Below are 12346 nucleotides of genomic sequence, written 5' to 3'. Positions count from 1 at the left end.
TTTATATGTTCAGACTATAATCAATTTTTATGCTACTTTAATAAGCAAATTTATGTTATCAGCATGCTAAAAGGACTTGTCATTCACAGCTTCCCAGTCAATCCACCATTTTCTGTATTAGCCAAGTGCTCAGCTGTCCTAAATTCAGTAAGTGCTCTGCAATTACCGGCTGGCATGTGGATCCACACCAGGCGGGCACGTAGCCCTTGCCTGTGCTGGCCCCTGGAAAATACTCCTCACGGTGCAGTAAAGGGACAAGCAATTACATATCCCCAAACATTGGGCAGTCTGACTCAGCTCGATTGCCCAGTGTTGTTACAGCAAATACGGACTTTTATTTCCTCCTTGTAAGAGAGACAAATCCTGCGTTAGAAAATGCCTGAGCATAAAAAGGGTTGAGTTTAGTATCTGCAGGCCAGCGACTGGCAAGCATCGCTTTGCTTTCTTATTTCAAGTGTAACTCACTGGGGCATCTCCTCTTTTTCCTCTGTCCTCACCTTGCAGGAAGATTTGCCTCCACTGTAAGTGCTCCCAGGAAGAGCACATCGTAACAGTTATGCCTCTGGAGATGGAGAAGACCGTCACGAAGCTCATGTTTGATTTCCAGAGGAATTCAACTTCTGATGACGACTCAGGCTGTGCCTTGGAAGAGTACGCGTGGGTCCCCCCTGGCCTGAAGCCCGAGCAGGTAATGATGACACCACTCAGTTACCAGAAGTAAATTGTTTTAATATGCTTTTTGGAAATAGTTGCCCTGATTTTTCTTCTAGGGGTGCAAGCACTTGTTGCATGTGGCTGTTTCTGGGTGCACTATAGAGACTTGGCAGAGACAGATCTGGTCTGAATGCACAAATGAAACAAAATAGAGATGCGATCCTTGCAGGACTTGTGGTTTTGTGTGTCTGTAGATATAATTGGTAATTGAGAGGGGGGAAACAAAATACTTCCAGGATGGGATTTGCTGTGGTTCAAGAGAACAGATGCAGACGTTTCATATCTGCTGTTTCATGGGGGGAAATAAAAACAAGTGGTGGGACTCCAACGTTTCCCAGGGGCTCGGTGCTCGTGTTCTGCCCTCCTGGACCACTCTGCTCTGCGGTAAATCCAGGGCAGACAGTCAAAGCTGGTAGATGACTCTGAAAAATGGGCCAAAGTCTTTGGAGTTGGGTTTTTTCAAGCATGATGTGTGTGCCTTACTGGAAGGAATTGCTCAAATGAATTTCATGTCTCTCAGTACAGCACTTGGGCGGGATGGATTAGACCTCAGCATGCTGTCTGTGCGGACCGCGCATAGATTTCTCCTCCTTGCAGTTTAGATGATTCGTTTGGTTTTTATGCTGATCTTTTATGTCTTCAACTCGGAACTTAATTTGCAGAGGAGATTGTAAAATGAGCTTAGCCTGGCTGATTGCTATGGCAATCATTTTAAACTGTGTAAGGAGGCTGGGAGAGGGTGGAAAGCTTTCATTCTTACTGTTGTAGTTGCTGTCCTTAAATATTGTGTTTTCCTGAGCTTTTATTCAAAAGTGTTTAGGCATTTCCTGAAATATTTTGGCACTACCCATAGGCTGTAAATATTATCTGTCTGATTAGAGAAAATCCAGTTGTTTGGTGATGTTTATTTTTTCTTCTTGTCTTTACAAGCCTTGCTCAGTGCTTGCTTGAAACTCTGCAGCACCGTGTGTTTCATTTGGTGCCATTCAACCATGCAAATCAGGCAGCAGCCTTGTTTTCTGTCACCTTCCTTATGTCAGAGGCTCCCTTTGTGCCTCCCAGGAGGTACCAGACATGGTGTATGGAGAGATGCAGATGGTCCTAAAGTAGCTCTGCTGGTCCTTCATGCTGTGGGGACGCGAACCTGTTGGGTTTCGGGAGTTCCGTTGAAGGACCATACCCAAGCTGGTGCCACCTGCTCTCAGCACCTCCTTCTGTCCAGGCATGTCGGTGGCTTCTGGAGCCCAAACTGGCCCATGTCCCCATAGCTTTGGGTGGAAATAGACATATTTAGTGACAGGTGGCATCTGACCAGGTAGACATGGTCTCTGATGAGTACAGCATGGCATGGACAGCAACTGAAACCCACTTCGATCATGGTCATGACAGATTCCAGAAGACCCAGTTGCTTCTCTGATCCCTCAGGTGCTTTTTAAGATAAATGGTGCCATCAGGGATGCTCAGGAGAAAAAAAAAGTCTGTTAGCTCTAGCAGTAGGTACTGACATCTTACATATTACCGAGGTTAATGTATTTTTAGGTTCTTCCAGTCTATTTCTTGCAGAGGTCACGGTGCTTCTCCATACAAACACACACTTTCTAATTACGCTCCTCTGTCTGCCTTGCTGGGCCTTTTAGCAGATTTGCTACTTCAGACCTGTCTCTAATCACCATGGAGATGAAGAGCAGCTGTAAGCAGAGCCAAAGACAGGCACTGAAATCCTTCCAGCATAGCTCATCTGCTGGCCCTTTTGGGGCCTTTCACGCATCGGGTGAGCCATGAAGGAGACAAAAGCAAGGTGTGACTTCTCTGGGCTGTGAAAGAGCCACCATGCAGGGCTGGAGGTTGTCCCCGGCTGAAGAGCAGCACCCTGAATTTCTCTGGGAGTTGGGTGTCACGGGGCTGGGGGTGCCCCGGGGTGCCGGAGGGTGCCCTTTGCCTGCCGCCGGGGTAGGAGGTACCTCTGCAGCAACTTGCTGGAGCTGTGCAAGGCTGTAGACAGATGTGTGGCTTTCTGGTTGATGAGTCAGGTGTGTGCACATGATGTGGAGCCCCTGGAAGGCTGATGGCTGCCATGGAGCAGCTGGTGGGCTCAGCTCCGACCAAGGACACTGCTGTCAGGCTGGGCTGAAAATACAGATTTGCAGGCAGTGAATTTGCCTCTGCCTTCCGCTGTTTTGCTGTCGTATTTCTTTGACATGAAACAGATGAAATGAAACTTTTTCTGCAATATTCTACTTTATTAAAATCTCTACTCAGTGTATGAGCTGGGGAGGTAAGTGGTCCCCTGAAAGACTAATGCAATTTTCTTATTATACTTGGACGACAGCCTTCCTACCTCGCTGTTCTTGGGAGACGGTGTTCATGTCTCACTCAACGCAGCAATTTACAGGATTTCAGGGCGGGGAGCTAGCCAACAAACATGACATAGGTTTTTGGCAGTTCCCACAGGTCATTTCAGAATTTGGAGAGTCCCTTCAATCCATAGTTTAAATTATGAAGTATAATCTAAAAAGAAATCAACTCAAACCTACAAGATCTTGCTAGATTCCTGGACACTAATTCAGGCATCAGCTGGTCTGTGGTAGATGTCAACTATGTGAAAATCACATTGGTTACTTAATGCCCACTACTGAAGAGAAAAAAAGCAGTGGTCCAGTGTTCACAGATCATGATCCAGACATTGCATTGAAGAGCGGAACTGAAAGTTATCCCTTATATTACGCCTCATCAGTGTGCAGGACTGCAAAGTGCTTTACACAACAGCCATAAATACATGTTTCTAAATATGTTTATAACACAGGGAGGAAGATAGTAATATAAAAAATGTTATAGCACCACTGCATAAGGTATACTAAAAATTCATCTGGAAAACGGACTAAAATTTGTGACATCTCTGCTCAAGAAAGAGGGATATAAACTGGAAGGAGACTGGAAATGTTATTTCGTTGAGGAGCCTAGAAGAGCTTGGTTTGTTCAACCTAGCAAATCGAAGGGTTATGATCACTCCCTATGCATTAGAGGAGGAAGAACAGTCATTCAAGCTCTGACTTTGGCACATGAACATAGATATAAACTGGCTCCAAATGCATTCAGGCAGGAAATTGGAAGAGGTTTCAAACCATCAGAGGTGTAAGGCTCAGCGGCAGTGTGCCAACAGGGAGAGCGATGGGTAAAAACCCAAGACTGAGCTCCATAAATTATGTGATTAGAAAATGTGGTCTTGTAATAGCAGTCGGCTACACAGGATGGCCAAGAGGCTCCTGTGGGCTCTAATCCCACTTGGATTGGACCTCAATGAGAAGTTGTCTTATGGCAGAAGAGGGACTTCTCTTCTGGGAGATACGGATGCAGATGGGATTGGGAGACGTGGCTGTACAGGAGGCGAGGCAGAAGCTCAGGACGTGGGCTTTGAGAAATACTCTTTTTTTCCTGCCTGCCGTTCGATAGTTGGATGAAGAAGTAAGTGTGAAAGTCTTGAAATGGGCAGACAGCAATAGAAATGTGTCTTCAGCAAAGCAAAATCCCAGACCGGGCCTGGCTGGAAAGACGGGGGAAGGCAATTTTGGGAGCCAGTTTGTCTGCTGGGTCTGGCAGTCTGACAGCTGATCCTCCTTGCAGTGACATAAGTTTGAGGGCAGATGCTTAAAAATAAGTACTTTTATGATGTGTTTTTCACGTTTTTAGGCAAGGCATGTGTAAATACATGTGAATGCGCGGCCTTGAATTCCTTGGGCCTGTGGTTTGGAGAAATCCAAAGGGGTTATAACATGCCAGCTTGAATTTCTGAATACAAGGAATTTTTGAGGATTTCTGTCTTCATTGTGTCTCAATAATAGGAGCAGCTGGTTATGGGCACAGATTTCCAATTAAACAAAAGATGGGGCTCTGCTTCAGCTGCGGTGAGGCTTTCTGTATGGCTCCTGCATGCCAACATTCAAGACCCTTGTATGTGCCATAAGAACTTAATTCCCTCTTGCTGTCAGCACAGTTGCTCTGGTAGAGTCCCTTAAAAAGTCATGAAAATCTCATTTGAGCTAAAATTAGTAACATGAAGGTTCAGGTGATCATTTTCCTCTAAGGCGGCCATTAGAGCTTGGACCTTGAGACCTTTGCAGTGTGGTGTGAAACTCGTAGCTGTCACAGGGAATTTTTTCAGGGACTAACGTACATGTTGATTCCTGTTCTGGATCTTTTGCAAGATCTATAGCAAGGGCTTGAGTTATAAAACCTCCAAGCTTCATCAGTTGCTGTTCAGGTCACAAAGTGAGAAAAGGAGAGCGGAGGTGAACCTACACTGAACATACATTTACACCTTGCCTAAAGATACCCATTTTCACCACCTCAGTGTGGTTAGAAAGAACGTTATCTGGGCCAGTCATCCCTGGGGAATGTGTGCCTCACTTGTGCCTATGTGTTACGGTCAAGTGCATTTTAACTTCTTGTCCTTTCTTGAGCCCTGTAAGTTCAGCAAACTGTTTCACTCCTCAAGAGACTAAAGTCTTGCATGCAGCAAGGAAGGAACAAGACAGACCAAAGCAACCCTGTGCCCCAAGCCTGTGTAGTAACAGGGAGCAGATTAGCTAATTTATGGCCAGGTAGAGGAAGGACAAAAGCCCCATGAAGAGCTCTACCTTCCTTGAGCTCTACTCTTCCATGAGAGAAGAGCATGGTGGATGGGAAGCAGAAGGTGCTGAAAAGGAGCTGTAACTTCACGTAGCTCCAGCTGCCTCTCACTCTGCCCCCTTGCACACATGCACGCTGTGGTATTTTACCCAAAAGCTGCATTTCAGCACATTTTTAAAAGCTCTCCAGTTTCACTGTGAGGTAGCAGTAAGTCCATCACCTCCCCAGTGAACTCTTTCAGTATCTAAATAGCCTGGCAGTTAGCAGCTCTTATTTCAAGGCTGGAGCTGTCTAAATCCAGCCTCCGGGCATCGAACCATGCAGAATGCTTCCCAGCTGGACGGAGCAGCAATCCCGCACACGAAATGCTTTTTCCATGTATGATGCCAGTGCTGCATGACTTGGGGGCAGCTGGGGCAGATTAGGAGATGCTGGAGCTATTCCCTCTGCCCTGGAGCAGAGCGGATGGAGGAGGTGTGAGCGCATCCCGTGCTGAAAAAAAACCCAAACGAATGTGGCGAAACCATGCGTTTGGGCTTTTGCTCTGTTTCTGTGTCCTGGGGTATCATCCCATGCTGAAAAAAAACCCAAACAAACATGGCGAAACCACGCGTTTGGGCTTTTGCTCTGTTTCTGTATCCTGGGATGTTTGTAACAATCTTATTGTCAGGGAGGGAATCAGCTTCTTTTGGTGGGCCACAGAAACAAAACCACTCACCTGATGTGGTTTCCTCGGTTCTTAAATTTGAAGTAGGTGTGTGGTGGTCAGCAGAGGTAAGAGGCAGGGCAAGAGCAGGGATTGGAAAAGAAAACAGAAAAACCCTGGACTACACAATATAAACTTGTCCTGGAGCTTTATTCCAGTGTACAATTACAGCTTTTCCTTGTTGCGACGTTATTCTAGTATGCTACCCTGTACTTTATAAATACAAGAGCATTTTAAGTGGCATACCCAGGGGAATTATCAGCGATGATCAATGCAGCAGATGATCATTATAATTGCTGGTGCTCCAGGGGTTTCTGAGTGGTGCGAGAGCAGCTCTGCCCGTCAGTACCTTGCAGCACAAAGCCCACTCTCGGACGCTTTTGAAAGCACTGTTTCTGGCTCCTTTTAATCCACATTTGATTTCTGCTTAAAAAAGAAAAATCATGGCATGCGCTTTCACAAGTCTAAAACTTGTGGATGTATGGCCTTCATTCAAATGTTCTTCTTTGATGCCAGCAGGAAGCAATGTTTCCACGGGATCTCTTACAGACCAAGAACTGCTCCAAAGGCTTGGCAGGAATGGATGTCGTCCTCAACTGGTGAGCAGCAACGCTCAAGCAACTCGGCTGCTGTTAGCCGTGGGAGAGAAACGCATGGAGAGCCGCAGAGCGTGCCAAAACAAATAGCACTTAGGAAAATGATTTTTCCTTTGTTCCCTGCCTTTGTCCCTGTGACTCGGGAGCAGGTTTCTGAATGCAAACCCAGCATTGTGGGGCACCGGACTGCCCGGCGCCGGGGGTTGCATCCGCTTCCCACCGCCACGTGCCGGCACACAGGCGCGTTCACAGATCTGGGGGTGATAACGGTCTCATCCCAGCTGGGGCTGTGGAGTCTCGAAGGGGACCCTGGCTCCCTCCCGGGCTGCGTGCCTGGCTGCGTCCCCATGCTCGGCAGACCCCAGCTAGCAGTTCCCACTCTCTTCTCCGTTTTGGAGCATCTGGCCTTATTGCAAGGATTGTTTTGCTTCAAGAAATAAATAAGTGCTTTGTATCCTAACGGCCCCGGAAAAGGAGGACGTGCCAGACTCGGGCCAAAGCACACTGAAGCCGTTTTCCAGTTTCACACGTGCTATCATCTGTGGAGCTTGTGTGCGAGCCTACGTGTACAAGCACTTGCAACATTTTGCAGACATGTTGAGAGGGTTATTTTCATGTGGCTTGTCTGGGTTCTTTTTCCCCTTTACTTTTCCAAGGGAGGCCAGTAGGAATAAGAGAAATACTGAAGTCCCTGTTTCTCCTGTCAATTTTAAGTGCTCGATGTAGGAGATCATTTAATGTCTGACGTGCAGTTAAAAAGCCGGCACTAGGGAGGAGCAGGGCAGCTGCAGGAGCAGCCCTGCTTGCCCGGGCCAGCACGGGCTTGTCGGAGCTGCTGGCCGCCTTCCTCCCACTGCAGCCAAAGCTCGTGGGAGCTCGGGTGCAGCGAGCCAGGGGACAGGGCCACGGGTGGGTACACACACGCCTGCATTGGCAGATGCTGCTCCGCACATCGTTGTGCCGACAGCTCCCCACACCGTTGTGGTACATCCCTGGGTGGTGTGGGGTGGGCTGCTGGGGCTGTGGGACCCCTGGCATGGTCCTAGGGGAAATGATGCTGTCCTGGGCATGGGGGGATGTTGGAGAATGCTGATGTGCTTGGATTTGGAACAGACTCCACTGAATTGTGATGATTTACCGTGCTGTGCCTGAGTGGTGGCTGACCCGCCAAGGTCCCCTTTTTGGGGACATCCATGTTCTGGTACTTTGATGTACATAGGCCAGCACATACTACCCTTGCAGGGCTCTCTGCAAAAGCCTTGCTGCTGGTTTTGCAGTGTGTTTGGTTTCATGAAAGTCAGGCAGGATTGCCCAGCTGGATGTGCCGGAGCTGTTACGGCTGAACAAGTCGGCACCCATCAGCTGAGCTGCACCAGGACACCGCGTGTTCCTTTGTAGTCCATCCCAGTGGTACAGTCATCCCAAACAGCCCGGTTTGGTGGGTGCTTTCAGTAGGGGTGTTGTACTTAGGGTGAGTACAACCAAATGCTACTTCCCAACAGCAATTCATGGCGTAAGAAAAATGGTATTTCCATTCCGCCTCCTTTAATTCATTGATCAAAGAGATCCTTCATCAATGGTTTAAATTCACAGGTTGTTTGCAAACTTTTCCTTCTAGGAGAAGGTGTAAAACTTTGCTCACAAATATGCTTATGTGGGTTTTGTCTTTGGTCACCCATGGGACTGCCAGGAGAAGCTGCAGTCCTGCCTTTATTTAGCAGGGACTGGGTAGGTTTGTAAACTGTCAAAGTTAAACTGGAAACACACCCCAAACTTAGGAAGACTACAGAACACAAAGGCATTTGTAAACTAATGTAATTACTCTCCTCAGTGCCTTTGAATAAAGTTGGCTCCACTTTAAAGGCTTTTTCCTACCCTCATTTTACATTGCGTTCTTTCCTTTCTCCTGGTTTCTTTCTTTTTTAATTTCTATCTCCCCCCCTGCACCCTCCCCTTTTAGCTCCAAGCAGCTGTTAATTTCCAAAATGTGTATCGGTTTTCGTTAGCAAAACTTGGCGTTTGGACATTTTCCCTTTGAAGGTGAGAATAACACCCTGGGAAGATGGATATCTGCTGCGCCGGCTTCTCGCAGCACGGAGCCCATCCGAGCGCCTGGGAGACCTCCCCGGGGCAGGATGGGGCTTGCCCGGCCGGCCAGCATACCACGGCACCCAGCACCCACAGCCAGCCTGGCTTCCAACGCGCCCGCCAGCCCATCCCCGTGGCATCTGGGGCCTCGTGACATTGTCTAAAGCCTTATTTTAACTCAGCCTGATGTTTTCCAGATTCCTCCAGGGTTTGTCCCATCCAGATGTGAGCAGAGGTCACAGTGAAGAGGGGCAAGTGGGGAAACCTGGCCTGGCCCCACACGTGGCTCCTGTGTGTTAATGATGCTTGTTAGGATAATCATGGCCAGAGCAGATCTGTTGCGAGAGGAAATAGCAGGATGTGGAGCTGCTGTGTTGCACGGCAGAAGTATTTAATAATAAAACAGTTAAAGATACAGCACGATTTAAAAGGGAAATGTTATCCATCCTGGGTCATTGCCCCACACTGTTTTCCTTATCTGGGTGCAGCTCATGTTGCAGAGCCTGTAAGGTCAGTGAGGAGCTGTCTGCCAGTGCTTGGGGGGTCTGGATCAGGCCCTTTGGCCGCAGTGGCCTTGCAAGGCTCACTAACCACAAAGGCTTGTGCGTGCTCTGAACCAGAGTCATTTTAACAGAAAACAGTGACCTTTTGTACAAAAGCAAAGTGCAGACTGAGCAGTTTTAGTTTTCCAGCAAGTTAACATTTTCTGCAGGCCTTTTCCCTGAAAAGTCAGATTGATTGAGAATCCTCCCTTTCCTTCTTTATTTTTCCTTATTCTTGAGCACCACGACAGGGCTGTGCCAGCCTCTTGCTCGAGGGGTCAGAAATGCTGTTGGCAGCCCGCTGAGCACAGAGGCAGGGGATGCTGGCAGCCTGTGACCCTGTCCCTTCTGGGCTTAGCTCTCCCGTCCAGGGAGCAGGGTGCATCCCGTGGGGAAATGGGTGATGGACGAGAGAGTTGTATTTGCACAAGCCTGGGTTAACATCAACCCAGGCAAGGGGTGTCCTTCTGCTCTTTGTCTGCGCTCTGGCTGGACCTCCTGGGATAGGAGTGATGCCCCAGGTGAAAGGATCTGTGTGTCCTCCTGGTTCAGGTTTGTCCCCAGGAGGGATGGTGGGTGTAAGGGCAACGGCGGAGGAAGCCATTGACAGACGTAAGGAAAAGGTTTTCTCCCCATGGGATGTCCTACAGGCACTGGGCAAGGACTGGCAGCCGCCTCCACTCCATACCCTCTATGAGCACCCCTGCAGAAGATCCCCTTGGCTGATGTGGATCCAAAGCAAACCCTTTTGGGTTATTTCAGGCAACAGAACACAAGTTGAAGCTTGTTATATTTATTTTGTTTTGCTTTTCAAACTAAATTGCCCATCCCTGCTGAGCTATGTTGCTGGTGTGATGGGAGCCAGTTCCTGCGGACCTGCTGAGGCTAAATGGAAAACTTCCCAGCGGAAGCAGGAGCGGAGCTGGGCACGTACGTCCCGCCGCATCGGGCTCCAGGAAGGCAGTACCCAGGCTGCCGAAGGAAGAACTCACATCCCTGCTTTTTGCCCAGGGTGAGCGTCTTACAGCTTATTGCTTTAAGGACCAAAGCAGCCTGATGGAATTTGGCGGCTCTTCAAAAAAAAAAGTAATTTCTGTTCTCCGCCAACTTCAAGAACTCCATGGGCAAAAAAACTTCTTCGCAAGAAATAAAAACACAAACTAACCAACCTGAGCGCAGGGGAAGGCAAGCAGTCTGTTGCACGTGGGGAGTTTGGCAAGAGAAGTCAGCAGGCATCTGTACCGGCTGGAAAGGTGCAGCGTGGTATCTCGGCAGCCTGGTAAAAGGTATGGCAGCCAGGGCATCGCCAGGAGATTTTCAGCTGGAAGCTCTGCTACGGACTAGCTACATGAACTCAGGGAGCTCATTTAACATCATTATGCTGCAAATAGTCCTTTCCAGCGCGTATATTTTCTACCTTGTGTAGCACGTCATAAGAATTTAAGTGTTTTTAATGTGCTTTGATGTCCCTGGATGAAGGATGCTCTATAAATGCAAAGTAAGTATTCTGATGTACGTAGTTTGTTTTCTTTTTAACATAACAAAATACTTCACAGCCTTTCTTTCTTTGACAGTTTTCATAGCTGGTGGGTCTGTCTCTGCTGTGCCTTAACAAAACAAATTGAGGATTTTGCAATGGCATATGCTCAGTGTGTTCCTCAGCTTCGTGGCATGAGCAGTCCCCTTGTTGTCACCACTGCAGAGTTATGGGCTGAAATCTGCCAAAAATCTCCCTTTCCGCAAAACTTGATGATGGGAAAAGGTGGATATTAGAGCCAGTAGGGGAGGAACCATAAATAGAGAAAAGCGATTGCAAGCACTGGAGCAGCTCTGCTCACAGGTAGCTCTGAATGAGACCAGGGAGTGAGCTGAATGCAGAATAATTATTCCTGAATAATGCCAGGTTTGGCTATTTGTTCTGGAATAAAAAGTTATTTCTTCCTATTGAAGGGAACCCCCAGCAGCCTGCGAGCCCGTGGGCAAGCTCCCCTGCCAGGCAGCCCTGGGTGACCTGCCTCTGCGTCCCCATCCCTCGTGGTGACCCACGGTACCTTGGCATCCCCCAGATGCTGTGGGGTTGTGTGGGCAGAGAGGGCTTCTCTGGGGAAAGCCAGCCCAGGTGGTGCTTTGTAGGCCCAAGCCTAAAACATACAGTGAGGGAAAAAGCTGATCAGAAGCCAGTGCAAAGCAAGTGTCATTTGGGAAAAGCCCTGCGAAAGCTGCAGGCAGCGCAGCCGCTCTGAAATGAATTGCTGCAGTGGCTGAGAGCCGAGGGAGCATCTCAGGGGGTTAATCCTACCACAGCAAAGACAGAAAGCTGTATGCACTGGGAAAACAGTTTGCATCTCTCTAGCCAAGCGCAGATTTAAGGAAGCCATCCAGCCCTCTGCTCCTGCCTGAGCATCCAGAGGCACCCAAGGCTGCAGAGACTCCCGATCCCAGCCGAGCTTTCCCTTACCTTTACCTTCTCTGAGTTCTTCTCAAGCTGTTCAACGTCACCGTGGCCATTTCGGAGCTGATCCTCGGCCAGTGAGTCCCATCCTGGTGCCTGGCCCGGCCCTTGAGTACACGTCCCAGGTGTGGCAGTCGGAGGAGAGACGCTGGGGTTCAGGTTGTGCTTCCTCTCCGGGCTGCCACCGGGCTCCTCCAGCGCCGGGCACGCCATGCCCCACCACGCTGCCTTTTTAATAGCTGATTTTACTTATACACTCTGAGACGAAAGAGAAAAACCAAGCCTTCCAACAGATTTTATCTGCTGTTTATTTCCACAAATTACTGCAGAAAAAAACCCGGAGGGTTTTGATGGAGGTGGAGGCTGAGATAACCGGCAACACGGAGGCTGCCGACGGGGCCCCGCCTTTTTTAACCCCCCCTGCCGAGGCAGGTGCCGACACATCCCTGCAGCCGGCAAAACATGCTAACGCTATGGAGGCTGACCGAGCAAACGGTAACGAGCTCCGCCGCCTCACCAGGGCTGCCACCCCTCTTTCTCCACGGAGAAAAGGCAATAAAATGGAAGCAGCGCATGGCTGCATTTCCCTGCTCCAAATCATCGGAAAGACCCGGTGCCCGTT

General features: G+C 48.8%; 1 protein-coding gene across 1 annotated transcript in view; it reads left to right on the top strand.

Annotated features, from left to right (window-relative positions):
• The first annotated feature begins 511 nt into the window (after positions 1-511).
• The window catches only part of PRICKLE2 (prickle homolog 2 (Drosophila)), a 31195-nt gene continuing 19360 nt past the window's right edge, over positions 512-12346 (top strand). Inside the window, exon 1 of the mRNA XM_009709787.1 lies at positions 512-688. Coding sequence (XP_009708089.1) covers positions 557-688 — 132 coding nt within the window. The 5' untranslated portion in view covers positions 512-556. The remainder of the gene's footprint in view (positions 689-12346) is intronic.

This window comes from Cariama cristata, unplaced genomic scaffold (assembly GCF_000690535.1).
Source record: "Cariama cristata isolate BGI_N322 unplaced genomic scaffold, ASM69053v1 scaffold7871, whole genome shotgun sequence".
NCBI classification, from domain to species: Eukaryota; Metazoa; Chordata; class Aves; order Cariamiformes; family Cariamidae; genus Cariama; species Cariama cristata.
This window is presented reverse-complemented; position numbering and strand designations above follow the sequence as displayed.